General features: G+C 42.9%; 2 protein-coding genes across 18 annotated transcripts in view; one reads left to right on the top strand and one right to left on the bottom strand.

The window, feature by feature from the left end:
- Positions 1-19,164, bottom strand: part of LOC100345702 (WD repeat-containing protein 64) — a 172,250-nt gene extending 153,086 nt beyond the window's left edge. For 3 of the 17 annotated variants that reach the window (XM_070055582.1, XM_070055583.1, XM_051820756.2), the window contains exons 1-2: positions 18,448-19,164; positions 921-1,051 (exon numbers count right to left, since the gene is read on the bottom strand). Coding sequence is in view for 12 of the 17 variants with exons in the window: in XM_008268195.4 (XP_008266417.3) it covers positions 921-1,051; positions 6,137-6,281 (276 nt within the window). In the remaining 5 variants the exon portion in view is untranslated. The other 14 variants (XM_008268195.4, XM_051820747.2, XM_017347708.3 and 11 more) reach the window with 12 other exon arrangements.
- A 43-nt stretch (positions 19,165-19,207) lies between these two features.
- LOC103350913 (opsin-3) overlaps positions 19,208-19,740 on the top strand; it is a 59,576-nt gene continuing 59,043 nt past the window's right edge. The window contains exon 1 of the mRNA XM_017347709.3: positions 19,208-19,735. Coding sequence (XP_017203198.3) covers positions 19,363-19,735 — 373 coding nt within the window. The 5' untranslated portion in view covers positions 19,208-19,362. The remainder of the gene's footprint in view (positions 19,736-19,740) is intronic.

Raw genomic sequence — 19,740 nt, 5'->3', positions numbered from 1 at the left:
TTCTGTGATGTCCAAAAGAAATACAATGTTAACCATATATGCAACTTCAAATATTTTTAGTAGCCACAAATTAAAAATGTAAAAAGAAATAAGTGAAATTAATTTTGATAATACATTTGATTTAATCCAGTATAACCAAAATGTAATTTTTACACATAATCAGTATAGAAAGTGAGATATCTTACAAATTTTCATAGTATATCCTTTTTTGTTTACAGTATTTTCCCAAAATAATTTTTCTGGGTTGGTTTTAGAGATTTGGGCTGTCTTTTATTATGGGTTTCCAATTTAATGTACTGGAATTTATGGAAATGTTCTTTTCAGATTAGTACATGTAAATTTTTGTGATGACCCCATAAGAGTTTGAGAGAGTTGTCTTTTCCTGCATCTTGGGTTCAAAACACCATTGGTACATATTTAACAGCCTGTTAAATGTGAAAGTCAAGTTATCTAAATCTTTCTTTTTTACATATTATATCTATTGAGCTTTGAAGAAGAGCCAGATAAATTTTAAATCCTTCAATTTTTTAATAGTCAACATTATACCAATCAGACAACAACTCATGGACTGAAACAGGTGACCAATCCCAGTCTTTATATTAAGAATTTGTATACATTGATACTTTTGAAAAGAAGTATCTCATTTAGATAATAATGAAGGCCATTAAAAATTTGGTTGTTGTTAAGGACACTTATGGTGCTGCCAGTAGGCAGCTTAACTAAAAGTGTGTAAAAGTTGCTTAATAATAGTGCAGTTAAACAGCTACCTGGACAGTGACCACATCTTAAGGGGTGTAGCATTACAGTGTGTCACGTTACAAATTTTGGATTTAAACCTTCTGGAAATAATATGATTTGATAATTTATGCTGAACAAAGAAAAATAATACTTGGATATCTTATAAATATGGAAATGACTACCTCACACCAGTCTATAGGTGCATCAGGGTTTTTGCAGAGTTTCCTGTAAAAGCACTTCACATCTTGATTCTTCACTTCTGGACCAAAGATTTCCTGAACTGATGCATAAAACTTGTCATAATCAATTGCAGCTGCATTGGAAAAAGCACAAGTACATGCTCATCAAATTACAAGGACTATATTTTGTATTTCAGCTGCTTTTTATTAAGTTTAATTCATTTATTTGAAAGGCAGAGTTACAAGAGAAAGGAGAGACAAAGCGAGAACTTCCATCTGCTGGTTCACTCCCCAAATGGCCACAGCACCAGAGCTGGACTAGACTGAAACCAGGAGACTGCATCTGGATCTCCCACAAGGGTGGCAGAGGCCCAAGCACTTGAACCATTGTCTGCTGTTTTCCCAGGTGCATTATCAAGAAGCTGGATCTGAAGTGGAACTGCTGGGATATGAACCAGCATCCATAAGGGATGCCGGCATCACAAACTTAACCTGCTACACCACAATGCCTGTACCTCAGCTGTTTTTTCAATTTCATAGCATTCTATTTCTTTATTTTTTGCAACAAGATTTCTCTGAATTTCAAAGATCCTGTCTTTGGAAATATAACTAGACTTTTGGCTAAAATATTACTAAATCAGAGGAAAATCTTCTATTTTGGTGTTTCATGCTTTTTCTAAAGCTTTTGTTTTAGTGCATTGAGTAGTTTTACTCAAGAATGCAAAGAGTTAATTTACTTCTTTCCTATTGTAAAAGTCTCACTAAGAGTTTGGTAGAATACATCTTAAGTAGAAGATAAAAGTGTGCAAAGAGCAGTTTATGGTTGGTTCTTATTGATTTTTTAACACTAGTAAACATGAGTATTCAATCCTTGAATTTTTTTTTTTTTTTTTTTTTTTTTTTTTTTTGATAGGCAGAGTGGACAGTGAGAGAGAGAGACAGAGAGAGAAAGGTCTTCCTTTGCCGTTGGTTCACCCTCCAATGGCCGCCGCTGCAGCCGGCGCACCGCGCTGATCCTGGCAGGAGCCAGGAGCCAGGTGCTTTTCCTGGTCTCCCATGGGGTGCAGGGCCCAAGCACCTGGGCCATCCTCCACTGCACTCCCTGGCCATAGCAGAGAGCTGGCCTGGAAGAGGGGCAACCGGGACAGAATCCGGCGCCCCGACCGGGACTAGAACCCGGTGTGCCGGCGCCGCAAGGTGGAGGATTAGCCTATTGAGCCACGGCGCCGGCTCCAATCCTTGAATTTTTATTTTGCTGAGTTTGATCATTCCCTGGAGAAAAATTATTGAAACTGAGAATAAACGGGGTGGGGGCAGAACTGTGGAGTAGTAGGTAAAGCCACCACCTGCAGTGCCGGCATCCCATATGGGCACAAGTTCAAGTCCCATCTGCTTCACTTCCAATCCAGCTCTCTGCTATAGCCTGGGAAAACAGTAGAAGATGGCTCGAGTCCTTGGGCCCCTGCACCCACGTGAGAGACTCGGAAGAAGTTGCTGGCTCCTGGCTTCGGATTGGTGCAGCTCCGGCCATTGCGGCCATTTGGGGAGTGAATCAGCGGATGTAAGACCTCTCTCTCTGCCTCTCCTTCTATCTCTGTGTAATTCTGACTTTCAAATAAATAAATCTTTAAAAAAAGAATAAAAAGGGATCACTCAAATTGCATAGATAAGATTAGATTCTTTAATTAACAAAAATTTACTGAGCATGTGCTATGTGTCAGAACCGAGCTAGACCTTGGACTTGGAAAACTAGATAATAAGATAGTTGCCCTCAGGAAGTTTATATTCTAATGGGGAAAATCAGAAAATTAACAAGAGAGCAAACAAATTACTTACAGATTGTGACATTTAAAGTGGATTAATAAACACTGACATTAAATTGCTAGTTATCTAAGTATAAAGCAAAAAAGGAATATTGGACAAAAGAACGTGTGGCAACTTTCTGGGATTCTAAAAATGTTCCCTATCTCATTCATGGCTACAACTGTGCTCACCAATATTCAAATTTATGAAGCTACATATTTAATATTAGGTCACTTTACAGCTTTTCTGTATGTATGTTATACGTCAGTAACAAAGTAAAAATACATAAGTCATTATAGAATGAGATAAGTGAAAGGAAGGAAACCAATGAAGAGCTATAAGATGGATGGCAGTGGACTTCTGGGACACATCTCTAAGGAAGTGGGTATAAAAATTAAACTGACAAATGATAGCAAAAAGGAACCATGTAGAAATCCCATCAGAGCATTTGGGCAGAGGCTGGCAAACACAGACCTCTGGAAAGAGGTGAATGTGTTCTGGGAAGGTCAGTGAGGATGGAATATAGCTGAGACTGGGAAATTGCTGTAAAGTGAGACCAGAGATGAATGAGGGCTGAAATGGAGTCAGAAGTTGGGATTTTACTGTAAAGGTGATGGAAAGCTTTCACTGGAAGCTTTTATGAAAGGAAATGACACAATCTGACTTTTTTTTTTTTTTTTTTTTTTTTTTTCCGCTAAAGCACACTGCTGCTGAGAGGAACTATTGCATTAGAGGTTTGGGCAAGGGTGATACCTAGGGCAACCATACATGCTGGGATGCCATCAGAAAGTCTCATTTATGCCCATTTCCCAATTTAACAACCTCTTTTGGGTGATAAGTGATACATGAAAGTGTCCCCAGTTGGATGGTAAGTGATGTAAGAATCCTAGAGATAGAGTGTAAATAGTGAGACACGGTGGGACATAGAATTGCAAGGCCCTAGTGTTTCAAGCACTCACAGATGAATGGTCTGGGAGAAGGGGCAGGAATGATCATGTCCAATTATATGTCAATTTCAGCAGGTAAAATGCAGCAAGTAACTCCTTAAGATGGTAATAAAGTACATGGGCAGTGCTGAGTATGAGTTTGCTTAAGGGAAATTTGGAATATTTTACAAAGAGTTTACATTTGGTTTGAGTCTTGTATGATGAGCAAGAGAACAGATATTTACAGGAGTATACACACACTGGAAGAAATGAACTCCATGTTAGGTGAATGATGTATGTAAAATCATTTTGCTAATACTGAAAAGTGCATATTATGACAGAAGATTCAGGCTAAGATGATTTTGAATGGCGCTGAGTACCAAGTTAGCATATATGGGTTTTAGAGGTGAGCTAGTATGCCAGAAATATAGCAAATGAAGTCTTTCAACAGAAGTATAGAGAGAGAAAAAACTCTTGGCCAGAAGAGTGCTATGTGAAAAGGTTGTAGTATAACAGAGGAAGACACAATAACATAACATAACTGGTGTTGGAAACAAGGTAGATGGTGTTCATAAACTGAGAAAGGACACAAGGGACAAAGCTCAAAGAGAAAAAGTGACAAATAAAGAAAGAACGAAAACAGGGAAAAATATGAGAGCAGATGCAGGAAGAAGAGGTTGTTTTGTTTTGTTTTGTTTGTTTGTTTGTTGTTTTCAAATCAGAAGCAGCTAACAGTGCTAATGCAGTAACAATGGCCAAAGTGAGATGGAAAAGTGAAAACAATTAATTGAATTTGGCAACCATATTAAGTTACCAAATACCTGGGTAAAAGCATTCTCAGCAAAGAGATTAGGGAAACCAGACTCAAGTACATTGACAATTAGGTGGTGATGCTATGCGGAGAAATTCAGTGCAAAAGCAAAGGAGAGACATGGTGATGACTTGAATGGAAGAGAAAGTCAAGATCAGAACATTTGAGTGTAGTTTTAGATTAAGAAGACAAAGGCAGCATAAAAGGAGATTGCAGCAAAGTGATAGTGTAGCATTGGAAGGGTGAGAGAAGAAAACAAAGACAGGTGTTCCTGATGATGGGGAATTAGAGGTGGAGGAGGGACAGTTTGAGAAAATTCTGTGTCTTGGTCTTGCTTTCTCTTGTGAAGTAGAAAGATTAGCTCAGAGAGGTAAAAACAAATTGACAGTGAAATTTTTGTTGAGTAGCCCAGCCAAGCTGAAACTCACCTAAGAGCGTATATCTCAAAGGTCTAAGTCTTAGCTCTAACACTTCAAAGTTGAGTGACTCAAGCAGATGACTGTATCTCCTATCTTTTCTTTCCTTTTTTAAATGATTTTATTTTATTTATTTGAGAGGTAGACTTACAGGCAGTGAGAGGAAGGGACAGAGAGAAAGGTCTTCCATCCACTGGTTCACTCCCGAAATGGCCACAATGGCTGGAGTTTAGCCTATTCGAAGCCAGGAGCTAGGAGCTAGGAGCTTCTTCCAGGTCTCCCTCATGGGTGCAGGGGCCCAAGCACTTGGGCCATCTTCTATTGCTTTCCCAGGCCACAGCAGAGAGCTGGATCAGAGGAGGAGCAGCTGGGACTAGAACTGGTGTCCATATGGGATGCCAGTGCCACAAGCGGACGATTAACCTACTGTGCCACAGCACCTGCCCCCTCCTATCTTTTCACAAATAAAATGGACACAATAGCAATACAAATTTTTGTCTATTCAAACTATCATGTAAATTGACTTATATTTATAAAAATGCCTTAGAAATTATTAGACTATTCAAATAATACCACGCACATCAATAAACTGGCCATAGCATCCCGTTAGCAGTTATGTGGGTACTGCTCCTTTTATTGAAACAGAAAGACTTCTGTTAGTCTTTTACTCTGCTGTTCATCTGTTATTCTCAAAAGCCACTCACTGCAAAACTCCCCTTGAATCCTGGCCATGGTGCCATACTTTAAGCTCTACATCAGATTCTCTGTTGCTCTTATTCTTGGTAGACCACCATCCACACCATTCCCCTTACCTTGGCACATTCCAGTCATTCCTGCTTAGAGACATGAGGAGTGGCCCAGACAATGGAGTCATGGTGAAGCAGGTCACTTTGTGCTACTTAGGAAAGACTGTACAATCTCATGATACCCTTAGGTAAAGAAGTGGCAGATGGTACACATGGCTTGCCAATGCCAACTATACTCCATTGAGAGGCCAAATTAACTGGAACCAAATGGTAGAGTTCACAGAACTCTGAGATGTCATTTAATGCAATCCTCCAATTGTACAATGGAGGCAGCTGTAGTTTAGAGAAGTGAATAAAACTTCTTCAGTCTATTTGACTATTTAAGAGACAGAAATTGAGGAGTTCTGAAGACCCGCTATGCAGCTTCTTTGCTGCTAAGCTATATTGCTGTTCTCTGATGATTTAAAATGTTCCCGAGTTCTAATCTTCAAACCCAGCTGGACTTCACTAAACTTACCTTCTTTTTGAATAAATAAGCCTGCTCTTTCTTCTTTTTTCTGGATTGCTGTCTGCTCAATCAATTTTTCAAATTCATTCAAGGCTGTTTTGAAATTGCTACTCTGAGGTGTAGCACTGTAATACTTTTCTTCCCTTATATCCATTGAATAAAAGGAATCTTATTTCTGCACAAAGCACTGCAAATTTGCCAACATGGAAAACCTTCCAGTTGTTACATTGCCTCCAGGCTGTCTTAGTTTTGGCCACTAGAATGTTAAAAGGGACTTGATTCTAACACATGTCATAAAGAGACACAGCAGGAAGAATCCTAGTGGTCCTCGTTGCATCATAATGGCTCTGTAACAGCTGACTTTTGTTCACAAGAAGGAGACTGAGGTTTCCCCACAAATTGCTTATGTGTGCATTTCTCAACAAGGGTGAGGGGTGAATAAAGACCAAGATGGGAAACTGAGCACTACTTTCTCCCTCCCATATCTTTTCTCACCTCAAGCTTTTTTTTTTTTTTTTTTTTTTTTTTTTTTTTTTTTTTTTGACAAGCAGAGTGGACAGTAAGAGAGAGAGAGAGAGAGAAAGGTCTTCCTTTTTTTCCCATTGGTTCACCCCCACAATGGCCACTGCGGCCGGCGCACTGTGGCCGGTGCACCGCGCTGATCCGAAGCCAGGAGCCAGGTGCTTCTCCCAGTCTCCCATGGGGTGCAGGGCCCAAGCACTTGGGCCATCCTCCACTGCACTCCTGGGCCACAGCAGAGAGCTGGACTGGAAGAGGAGCAACCAGGACAGAATCCGGCAACCCAACCAGTACTAGAACCTGGGGTGCCGGCACCGCAGGTGTAGGATTAGCCTAATGAGCCTCTGTGCTGGCCACCTCAAGCATTTTTGCCCCTCAAGATTCTACAGAGTAGAGCTCACACCCATTCTGATAGCTGTACTGGATGTGCAAACTAACTTCCAAAAATGAACATGTTTGGGGTTGGCGCTGTGGCGCATCAGGTTAAAGCCCTGGCCTGAAGCACTGGCACATGGGCGCCAGTTCAAGACCTGGCTGCTCCACTTCCAATTAAGCTCTCTGCTATGGCCTGGGAAAGCAGTAGAAGATGGCCCAAGTCCTTGGGCTCCTGCACCCACATTGGAGACCTGGAAGAAGGTCCTTACCCCGGCTTTGGATTAGCACAGCTCTGGCTGTTGTGGGCAATTGGGGAGTGAACCATTGGATGGAAGACCTCTCTCTCTCTCTCTCTCTCTCTCCTCTCTCTATGTAACTCTGACTTTCAAAGAAATAAATCTTTAAAAAAAAAACATGTTTTTTAGCACCTGACATTTCAAGCATAAATGAAGACATTTTTAAAGGTAATAGAGAGTACAAATGCTCTTTATGCATTGTCCTTCAGTTAAAATAATAGAGCAAAGGATAAAGAAGGAGTAGTTCCTGGTTGTAGGGAAAGTTTTGCAATTGAAGGTGTTGGCTGAACAAGAAGTCTTTCTGTATCTCTCTAATTGCAATCTCTGGTCCCATTTAGTCCAATTGCTGTTGACTCACATTTTCTAATCTTCAACTTCTGATGGGCTTTATCAACAGTAAGTTAACTTTTTGTGGTTTAGGTTAGGTGGATAAAGTTTCTTTTTTCAATAAAAAAAAAAAAGGGTTCTTTTTTTTTTTTTTTGAAAGGCAGAGTTAGAGAGAAGGAGTGAGAGAGATCTTCCTTGTGCTGGTTCATTCCCCAAATGACCACAATGATGGGGGATGGACAAGGTCAAAGCCAGGAGCCAGGCATTCCATCTAGGTCTCCTATGTGGGTGGCAGGGTCTCAAGCACTTGGGCCATCTTCCACTGCCTTGCCTGGCACACTAGCAGAGAATTGGTTTGGAAGTGGAACAGCCAGGATCCAAACCAGCTACTCATATGGGTTGCTGGTATCACAAGCAGTGGCTTAACCCATTGTGCCACAATGCGAGCCCAGATAAAATTTCTACTCCATGGTAGTCCGTCTTTTAAAACATCCTGTAAGGCCTGGCATGGGGAGGTGAAATAGATGGCAAGTAGGCACTTCCTCTCCCACTACTGTCTCCTTTACACCTACCTCTGGCAAGCTATGGAGTTAGAAAGCAACTCCCCATTTAACATTTTATAGAAAGAAAATCTCCTAACCCCATTTTCCTTCTCTTTTTCCTTTGAATCATTACAAAGTACTGTGCATTGATATCTGAACTTATAATCTTAATGGAGAAGACAAACAAATGAAAAAGCAACTAATACATCCAAAGGTTGCAAACATTCTGAAGAAAGAACATAAAACTGTGTATGTTGTGGGGGGCTCAGGAAAGGTGAATTCCTTCACATCAATAGGAAAACACCTGGGCAGAAACCCAAAGCGATGTGGACATCTGAAAGACCACCGTTCCCAATTCTAATGCATGCATTCTTTTGTTCACCCACCCATTCTACAAATCTTTATTGAACACCAACTTCATGCTAGGAGTTGTTTTAGGCACTAAGGATAAAGCAGTGAACAAAATACCTTCTCTAGTTCTGGAGGCTGAGAAGTCCAACATCAAGGCTGTAGCAGATTCAGCATCTGGTGAGGGCTCATTCCTCGGAGATGGTATCTTCAAGTGTCCTCACATTGGGGGAGGGGTAAAGAGTATCCCCCAGAGACTGGCACTGTGGTGTATCAGGTAAAGCCGCCACCTGCAGTGCTGGCATCCCACATGGGTATCAGTTCATATCCTGGCTACTCCACTTCCAATCCGGCTCTCTGCTATGACCTGGGAAAGCAGTAGAAGGTGGCCCAAGTGCTTGGGTCCCTGCACAGGGTGGGAGACTCAGAAGAAGTTCATGGCTCCTGGATTTGGATCAGTGCAGCTCTGGCCATTGCGGCCATCTGGGGAGTGAACCAGCAGATATCTGAAAGACCTTTCTCTCTCTCTCTCTATCTCTCTCTCTCTCTCTCTGCTTCTGCCTCTCTGTAACTCTGCCTTTCAAATAAGTAAATAAATCTTAAAAAAAAAAGAGTATCCCTCAAGCTTCTAAGCTTCTACTGTAAGGACACTAATCCCATTCATGAGGTGGAACCCTTATGACCTAATTACTTTCCAAAGGTTCCATCACTTAATACCATCATCTCGGGAGTTAGGTTTCAAAATATGAATCCGTAGGGGGATACAAGCATTCATATTATAAAATTGGTATTAACGAGATATTGTATTTTGGAGCTACATTCTGAAAAGTTTACAGATTAGCATTAAAGTAGCAGAAGGAGCAGTCAACTATGCCAAATACTGCTGCTGATAGTCTACATAAGTGAGGACTTGAAAATTAATAATTGGAATGATTATAGATACCTTGAGGAAAGCTATTGGTGGAATGGTGAGGTAAAGAAAGGGTAAGAGGAGGTAGGCATTGAGTTGCACTGGTTAAGCCTCTGCTTAGGATGCCTATATCCCATTTTGGAGTGCCAGTTAGAGTCCTGGCTTTGCTGCTTCCAATTCAACTTCCTGAAAATGCATCCTGGGTTGTCACAGGCAATGTCTCAAGTGCTTGGGTCCCTGCCACCCACAAGGAGACCCAGATAGAGTTCCTGGCTCCTGGCTTTGGCTTGACCCAGCCCTGCTTGTTGAGGGCATTTGAGGAGTGAACCAGGTCTCTCACCATCCCTTTCTCTCTCTTTTTTGTCCTGCCTTTCAAGTAGACATAAATAAATAAGCATTTAAAGACAGAAAAAGAGAATGGGGTGTAGGTATAAGCACATGTTATTATAACATCTTTTGGAAACATCTTAAAAATGCATTCTGGAGTAATTCGTAGCTATTATGGCCATTTATAAAGCTGTAGGATGCATTTTTACTTATATTTTCTCAATTGCAAAACTTACACATCCACAAAAATTTTTAAAGATTTATTTACTGGAAAGAGGGAGAGAGAGATTCTCTATTCCCTGGTTCACTCCCCAAATGGCCACAAAAGTCAGGTCTGCGCCAGGCTGAAGCCAGGAGTCAAGGAACTCCATCCTGGGATCCCAAATGGATGCCACGGGCCCAGGCAATTGGGCCATCTCCTGCTGCCTTCTGAAGCACACTAGCAGGATGGCTGGGTCAGAAGCAGATTAGCTGGAATTTGAACTGACGCTCTTGATATGGGATGTTGGTGTTGCAAGCTGTGGTTTAATACACAACACTGCCCCCAATGGCTGCAAATTTAAAGAACAAAAGAAATTACCTGTGTTCTCAAAGTCTTAAAAATATTAATTTGGGGGCTGGTACTGAGGTGTAGCAGGTAAAACCACCACCTGCAGTGCTGGCATCCCATATGGGCACCGGTTTGAGTCCCAGCTGCTCCACTTCTGATCTAGCTCTCTGCTCTGGCCTGAGAAAGCAGTAGTAAGATGGTCCAAGTCTTTGGGCCCCTGCACCCACATGGGAGACCTGGAAGAACTTCTGGTTCCTGGCTCTAGATTGGCCCAGCTCTGGCCATTGCAGCCATTTGGGGAGTGAACCAGTGGATGGAAGACCGACTTCTCTCTCTGCCTCTTTCTCTCTTTGCCTCTGCCTCTTTGTAACTCTGCCCTTCAAATAAAAATAAGCAAATCTTTAATAAATATTAATTTCAGAAAATTGCCTTCTAAACTCAGGTCACATACTTTGATAATTTCACAGTTTCAGTAGAACCATGCACATTATTTAAATTTTAATAAACTTGTCCTTATGTTTCTAATATACCTCATAAGAATAATTTTTCTTTCATCTTTTCCATCATTTTTCTCAAATATTTTATTTTTGTTAATTACTTGTTACATATAAATGGTTGTGAATGGTGACAAGGAAACACACTGGCTGTCAGAGAAAGACTCTAGGAAGAAAATAGGTGGCATGGTTTCTCTGAGCTACTCTGGCTTTAGGTTCAATGAATAGTATGCAAGCCCTTATGTGGATGTCAGCAGGCTAGACTATAGCACAAGGCTCATGGTTGGGTCCTCAGCTATTTCATCATGTAAGTTAGCTATCGGAGCCGGCGCCGCGGCTCACTAGGCTAATCCTCTGCCTGCAGTGCCGGCACACTGGATTCTAGTCCCGGTTGGGGCACCAGATTCTGTCCCGGTTGCCCCTCTTCCAGGCCAGCTCTCTGCTGTGGCCAGGGAGTGCAGTGGAGGATGGCCCAAGTGCTTGGGCCCTGCACCCCATGGGAGACCAGGAGAAGTACCTGGCTCCTGCTATTGGATCAGCGCGGTGCGCTGCGCCGGCCATTGGAGGGTGAACCAACAGCAAAGGAAGACCTTTCTCTCTGTCTCTCTCTCTCACTGTCCACTCTGCCTGTCAAAAAAAAAAAAAAAAAAAAAGTAAGTCAGCTATCGGTCACCAGGTAGAAATCCTGTTGGCCAATATGTTACCATGAATCTTCTGTTTTTGAGTCCAATATGGCCAACTCAAATTCTAAGGATAAGTCAATAAAAAATTCCTCTGGAATAAAATGCATATTCTCAGCTGATGCATGTGGCAGGGCACAGAGAGATGAGTGAGAGCTTCAAAAATATATGGCCTTGGATGACAAAGTCCTGCTAAAAATCTGGGCCAGCCTCACTCAGGCATTTTTTAAGATAAAAAGATACGTAAGCAGAAGGCATCGTGGTAACAACATCCATCCACATGTCTGTCTTGAATCATATTCATACAGTCTTGACTGAAACCATCTCCCTTTGCCTTCATTTTGGGAATTGCCTTCACTTCAAGACTATATGCTATGACCTTCTTTACCATGGTCCATTCCCTCATTTTGGTGGCTCACACCCAGAAATAGTGCCTGGGAAATAAATGTTTGATGGTTGCAGGTCTGAAAATATCCTGATCTTTTTCTGTATTTGTTCAATATTTGAGTAGAATCATAGTTTGGAAAATGTTTTCCTTCAATATCTTTAAGATATCTTATTGTCCTTTTGCCTAGTCTTGGGTTCTATTTGATTAGTTTTTGTGGCTGACAATAAGCTATGCTAACTCCTGATCCTTCATTAAAAAAATTTTTTTAATTTCCCCCCCTCAGGAAATATAGATGTTCTGTTTGTCCCCAGTGTACCAAACTATCACTATTGTGTGTGTTGGTATAGATATAGATATAGATATAGATATATACATTTATACATATATCTATATGAGATATAAATGTGATTTTTTTTATTTGAAAGAGTGACAGAGGGAGACATGAGGGGGGAGAGAGAGACACACACTACCACACTACCCAAATGGCTACAATGGCAAGAGCTGGGCCAGGCTGAAACCAGGAACTTCATCCAGGTGTTCCACATGGATGTCAGTAACCCAAGTGCTTGGCCATCTTCTGCTGCTTTCCTAGGCACAATAGCAAGGAGCTGTACCCGATAGTGGATCATCTGGGACTTGAGCCTGGTTCATGAGATCATCTGTTATGTGATGCCAGTATAACAAACAGTGGCTTAACCAGCTGTACCACAAGGTGGGTCCCATTATACACACACACACACACACACACATATGCATATATATATTTAAATTAGCCATAAATTCACTAACCAGTTTCTTTAAGTAACTGAATATCCACTCTTTCTTAACTCCTTGGTCACCTAAACTGTATTTTTAATAGCAAAGTACAAATGAGATTTCACTTTCAAAACAAATGTATGTATTTGAGGGAGAGTGGCAGGGAGAGGAAGTGTGGACAAGTACACTGTTTACACATTAAGCTGATCCCTACAACTCACCCACCTTGTGTTGTTTGCACAAGGAGAATTGCCATTCGGAATATGAAGGCATGTTAGACTGTCTTTTCTCTTTTCAGTTCAATTACATTCACCGAATTACATTCCTAAGGCAAGAAAAGGTGCAGCTATGTTTGGAAGGATTTTCTGGAAGGGCTCTTCTGCTTGTCACCAGGGACCAAGGGTGGAGAGGCCAGGGAAGGATGTCGTCCTAGTCCTAGAAAGAAGATTACTTGATTGAGTAAAGGTTGATATTTCCTCCCCACTGACACATGGAGGACATGGAAGGCTAAGGGTTACCAATTATTCCAAACAACAATGTCAGATAATACCCACCTACATTATTTATTCCCTTAAGCTTTGCAAAGGACTTTCTTGAAACATAGAAATGATAATGATTTTCCGCTCCAATGTAGGATATGAGGATACTTCAAAAAGTTTATGGAAAAAAATGGAATTAAATCATAAACTTCATTTGCAAAAAAAAATGAAATTTCTATGTAGTTTTTCCAGAATACGCATCAGAATATGCATTTTTCTGTGGACTTTTTGAAGACTTTTGTTATTACAATGACCCTCTTTCTGCTTTGGGAGTGGCCCTACAATACAAAAGATTTGAAGAATTCCCCTACCTTAAAGGGCAGTGCTGGGTAGCACTCACAGAAGGAACTGGAAGCCTGCTCTGCATAGTTTGGCCTATTCTCACCTCCAAACTGCTTAAGAGAAAGCAAGGAATTCATCAGGCACTTGGGAAGACTTTGGATCAGTTCTTCCTTAGAGTTCTCAGAGTAGTGGAGGAACCATGACTTCTCTCTGCTTTTTCTACCCAAGGACACTGAGGGGGAGAGAATGAGGCTGGCCAGCTGTCTACAGAAGACCACTTGCTGAATTTGGTGGAGCAAGGAATTTCTAGTGGGTCACATACTGGACTGTGTAAAAGAGACATACTGCATCATTTTGGGAAGGGTACTGCTGAGAAGACTTCCTCTGTCTATGGCCATACCCCCCTAAATGCCCCTGATCTCATCTGATCTTGTAAGTAGGGTCAGCCCTGGTTAATACTTCGATGGAAGAAGGTTAGCCCTGTTGTTAGCAGCCCTAAGCAGGGTCTAAAAGGGAGCCCCAAAGAGCCAGTTGAAGTCATTAACCCTATCTAGGGAGGCAAGCAAGAAAGGTTTAAGGGAACACAGGTTTTCTAAGGAATGCACAAATCACCATAAAAGAAACAAACAACAATTAAATTCAATACAATCAGAAAGCACAAACATCAGAGGACAACTTTACCAATCAGGGAAGGATTTTTCCTTGCAAATCTGGAGGAGCAATAGCAGTGTTAGCAAGTAGTGGATCAAGGAAATGGGAGAAGTAACTTGTCTTCCCCACTTGCATCCCACAGAAATTCTCTAGGCCTGAGCAGATCCTATTTTGGAGGGTGGACAAATGAGTTTTACATGGGTTTTAACATTTCATATGACAACATTCTAAACTTAACTGATAGTGATCAGAAAATATTTGGAACTTGTCAATGTTTAATCAAAGGACAGGAAAGAGCAAATAGAAAAAAGACATCTGAGGCCGGCACCTTGGCTCACTTGGCTAATCCTCTGCCTGCGGCGCCAGCACCTGGGGTTCTAGTCCCAGTTGGGGCGCCAGATTCTGCCCTGGTTGCTCCTCTTCCAGTCCAGCTCTCTGCTGTGGCCCAGGAAGGCAGTGGAGGATGACCCAAGTGCTTGGGCCCTGCACCTGCATGGGAGACAAGGAGGCAACACCTGGTTCCTGGCTTCGGATCAGTGCAGTGCACCAGCCATAACAGCCATTTGGGGGTGAACCAACAGCAAAGTAAGACCTTTCTCTCTGTCTCTCTCTCACTGTCTAGCTCAGACTGTAAAAAAAAAAAAAAATAAATTTAAAAAAAGACATCTGAAATGAGTAGTGGGAGAAAGCAAACTTACTTTTTGCTTGTACTATACTGAGTCTAACTTGCTCACTAAGTGATCACATTAGTTTCCCTCTACTCTGAGAGGGTGAGGCACAAACACAATTTCCACATGCTTTCTCCTCCACTCCTTCCTTTTCTTGTTTTTTTTTTTTTTTTTAAATTGTGGTAACACATCTGTAACAAAATTTACCATTTGAATCACTTTTAAGTGCACAATTCAGAGGCATTAAGACATACACAATGTTGTGCAACTATCACTACTACTATCCATTTCCAGGACTTTTTCATCATCCTAGCAGAAACTCTGTACCCATTAAGCACTAACTCCTCATTGCCTCTTCCTCCAGCCTCTGGTAACCATCATCCTACTTCCCATCTCTATAAATTTGGCTGGCTACTCTACATATCACTTATAAGTGGAATCATAAAATATTTGGTTTTTATGTCATTTATTTCACTTAGGCTAATGTTTTCAAAGTTCATCCATGCTATAACATGTTCCAGAATTTAATTCCTTGCTGCTGCTAAAAATAGTTCATCATGTGCATATACCATTCACTTGTTGATGGGCATTTGAGTTATCTCCACCTTTCAGTTATTGTGAATAATGCTGCTATGAACATTGGTATACAGTCTAGGTTCCTATGTTCACTTCTTTGGGGTATGTAGTTGGGATTGAAATTGCTGGATCATATGTTAATTACGTTTAACATTTTCCAGAACCATTAAACTGTTTTCCCCAGTAGCTGTACCGTTTTACATTCCTATTGGCAGTTTCCCAGTGTTTAAATTTCTTCACATGTTTGTCCACACTTATTTTTTGTGCCATTTGTTTTCCTCATGGCCATTCTAGTAGGTATGAAACAGTATTTCTTTTGGTTTTGATTTTCACTGTCCCTGCTGACTGATGATGTTGAACTTCTTTTCAGGTGCTTATTTTTTTATAAAGATTTATTTTTGTGAATGGCAAGAACAGCAGAGAGAGAGAGAGAGAGAGAGAGGTGGGGAGAGATGTAGAAAAATCTTCCATCTCCGGATTCATTCCTCAAATGGCTGCAATAGTCAGGGTTGGGCCAGGCTAAAGTAGGAGCCAGGAACCACAGCCAGGTCTCACATGAGTTTCAGGGTCCCAAGCATTAAGCCACCATCTGCTCTCTTCCAAGGCACATTAGCAGGAAAGTAGATCAGAAGTAGATGAGCTGGGACAGGAACTGGACCCTGACATGGTATGCCAGCCCCACAAGAGGTATCTTAACTTGCTGGATCACAATGCTGGTCCCTCAAGTGCTTACTGACCATTTGCGTATCTTTGGGGAACTGTCTGCTCAAATCTTTTGCCCACTTTTGAATTAGGTTATGGAGATTTTTGTTGTTGTTGAGTAGGAGTTCTTTATATATTCTGGATACTAGGCCTTTATAAGGTAAAAGATTTGCAAATATTCCTCCCATTTTGTAGGTTATCTTTTCACTTTTTTGAAAGTGTTCTTTGAGGCACAGCATGTTTTAATTTTGATCAAGTCTATATATTTTCTCTTGTTGTCTGTGCTCATATAATTTATGATCTTATACTTTTAGTTCCTGCATTTAGGTCTGTCATGTATTTTGAGGATCCAACTTCATGCTTTGTTATATGGATATACAGTTTCCCAGCATTTGTGGAAAGCCTGTCCTATCTGCACTGAATGGTCTTGGCATGCTTGTTGAAAATCAATTAACCAAATGTGAGGGCTTATATAATGACTGTCTGCTCTATTCCATTGGTCTGCATGGTGTTCCTCATGCCAGTACTTCACTGGCTTTTCTACTTGTCGTATTTTGCCATTATCCTATCACTGTAAAATTCTGAAACTGAATTGAAACATACTTCACTATTAAAAAAGGAAATCATGTATGTGGTATCATTGCCTATTTCTGCCATTGAATAAATATCTTTTACAGTTCATAGTATTGTAAAAATAACTGGATCAAAATTCTTAACATTTGCCAAGAGCCTCTTACTCCTTTTCCTTCAGTTCTGTTTTTGCCCTTGCATAGGCTTCACTGTGATAGAGGACAAGCCAAAGTCCTTTTATGAAAATGGCCTAGACCCTGCATGGCCCGGCTAATCCCCACTCAAGCACATCTCTGACCTCACTTCCTAATTCTCATTCTGCCCCAAACATGCAGGCTTCCTTGTTCCTTCAAGGTGTGCTAAATGCAGTCCTCTCCATACATGTATGCTGTGCCTGCAATACTCAGTACAGTCCTTACTGCCTTCTGTTTCTTTGTGGAACTTATCAGCATCTGATACCCTTTGTATGTACTCATTTGATTATTGTCTGCCCAGCTAACACCACCAGAATGTGAGCGTTATGAGGGCAGGGACTCAGCACCAAAGATGAAATGAATACTCTAGAAAGAAATATAGTGAGTCCCTTATTCATTCCTTCAGAAAATATTTATTCAGAATTTACTATAGTCTAGGCACTATGCTGAAAATACAGTGGACCTTAGACATATAGAACTTGTGAAATGGTTGCATAAATCTAAAAGATATATATATATATATATTAAAGAGTGGGCAGGCTAGACAGTATCATATGTAGCAAGTCCATATTAGAAGTCTCAAAAGAAAATCAACATTTTGCAGGCATAGCATGTTGCCCTTCAGCTGTTGCCCAATGCACAGGATGAAGAATTGACTGGCTAGCCCATCTGTCCCCTGGGAATGTGGAAAGGGGGTTCATTAAAACACCAGTCACACTTTATTGATCTTTTGAACAGAGGTGGGAGGTATAAACACCCTCATGGAGAGCAACTACTTTAGCTTCCACTCTGTGCCAGTCACAGGTGCCCAGGACAGCCTGCAGTGTGACTCAGGATTGCTATCCTCCTGTGAGGCCTTGGTATGGACCATGCAATGACAAAGACAAAAGTAGCCCTTCCAGAATGTGATCACGTTCACAATCTATATTTGACTTGTACTATATTTTCATCGCTACTGGGGCAAAGGCCTAGTGGAAAATGTGTGTTCTAAATATAGCACCTACTGCCCTACACCTGAAGTAGGCAGGCATATAGGTTAAAATCGATTAGGTTTGTGAGCTGGAAGACCACACCTTCGCCATGCCCGTGTGACCTCATGCCCTACCTGATACCTTCGCCATGCCCCGTGTGATTTCATGCCCCTACCTGGCCACACCTGGGTGCCCACCAGCCAATCAGTTAATTAACCACTCCCCTTTGGAAGTGGGTTAAAAGCCTGGGACACCGTGTGTCCTGCCCTTCTCTTCTTCCCTGGCCTCTTGCCAGGATGGGGCTTGCTGTAGCCCTGCGCCTCCAGGCTTCCTGGCCTAGATGCTTTTCCATGTGGCTGGTTCCTGGTGCTCAGTATAAACCCAGATTTACCTCTCTCAATAAAGCTCTCACTCTCCTATACATCTTTGTCAATAAATAAAGGCTTAAAATGTACCATGCTGCCTCGTTTACCTGTGCCAGTATTTAGAATTCTCTAAATATTAGGCAAGAACCCTCTCAGGCATATTAATAGTGGGGCTTTATTAATAAGCATATGGTGAAATTATATGGCACCCCAAATTCCGGTAGCATTGTGGCATCTCTAAGGGACCACATTTTTGTATACATTTTAGGGGGTCTTGACCGATTTCATACCTGCTAGATTCAGGTTGACGCACAGCCCAGGTAGTCACTGCCGGTGAAGGGCTTCCGCAGGCCATGAGAACAGGACAGATCTACCGCCACTCAGACCAGAGCAGAAAGGAGGAATCTGCCGGTCTTGGTGTCCAGTCAGGGGCTCAACCTCCATTCCACTCTAATGCCAGTTCCTTGCTTATCCTGAAACTTTCAGAGGTGCCAGGCTTCCTTCGCCTGGCCACTGCGACACATTCTCTTATAATTTCTTGAACAGTTCGCATCCTGCAGCTGTCGGGGAGGTGGGTCATTTTCCCCTCTAATCACTCTCCCAGTTTTCTTCCTCAGTTGTCCTGTTTGTCAGGCCATTTGGCGGGTGCTGTATCCCACGCTTTTCACTGTAGTGTTTTCTTTTGTTTCCACATAAGTGTGTGAGGCGGGGTGGGCCTTGCACACCAGTGGTGGGTTAGTACAGCCCCCTGAGAAAGAAACCTAGGGCGGCAGAGCCTCCTCCGACCCTCTCCCAAGCTCAGGGTTGACCCAGGCGCTCATGAATACTCTGAACGGGTGAAAGGACACGACGCTTTCGAGCTGAGGGGAACGAGGTGACGCGCCCCTGAGGGTGTCTTCTCCCTGCGGTCCTGTCTTCCGGGTTCGCCCCTTCACCAGTCCACGCGCGCCAACGCACGGTAGCGCAGGGGCGGAGGGGACGCGCGGAGCGGGAGAGCGGCGAGCGCGCGCGCGCCTGGGGGCGTGGCTACGGGCTGAGCTGAGCGGAAGGGGCGGGGGGAGGGCGGTGCCGGCGCGCGGCGCGGACGCCGCTTCCAGTGCGGTAGCCACAGCGAGCGGCTGGGCTGAAGCCCCACCCAGTGCGGAGCGCGCCGCCCGCTCCAGCGCCTCCGCCCGCCCGCCCGCCGAGCGAGCCGGCCCCGGGCCATGTACTCGGGGAACCGCAGCGGCGAACAGGGCTACTGGGAGGGCGGCGGGGCCGCGGGCGCTGAGGGGCCGGGGCCGGCGGGTACGCTAAGCCCCGCGCCACTCTTCAGTCCGAGCACCTACGAGCGCTTGGCGCTGCTGCTCGGCTCCATCGGGCTGCTGGGCGTCGGCAGCAACCTGCTGGTGCTGGTCCTCTACTACAAGTTCCAGCGGCTGCGCACTCCCACGCATCTCTTCCTGGTCAACATCAGCCTCAGCGACCTGCTGGTGTCCGTCTTCGGAGTCACCTTTACCTTCGTGTCCTGCCTGAGGAACGGCTGGGTGTGGGACACCGTGGGCTGCGTGTGGGACGGGTTTAGCAGCAGCCTCTTCGGTGAG

The sequence above is a fragment of the Oryctolagus cuniculus genome, chromosome 13, assembly GCF_964237555.1.
Source record: "Oryctolagus cuniculus chromosome 13, mOryCun1.1, whole genome shotgun sequence".
Classification (NCBI taxonomy): Eukaryota; Metazoa; Chordata; class Mammalia; order Lagomorpha; family Leporidae; genus Oryctolagus; species Oryctolagus cuniculus.
Note: the sequence above shows the minus strand (reverse complement) of the source record. Positions and strands in the feature narration are given on the sequence as shown.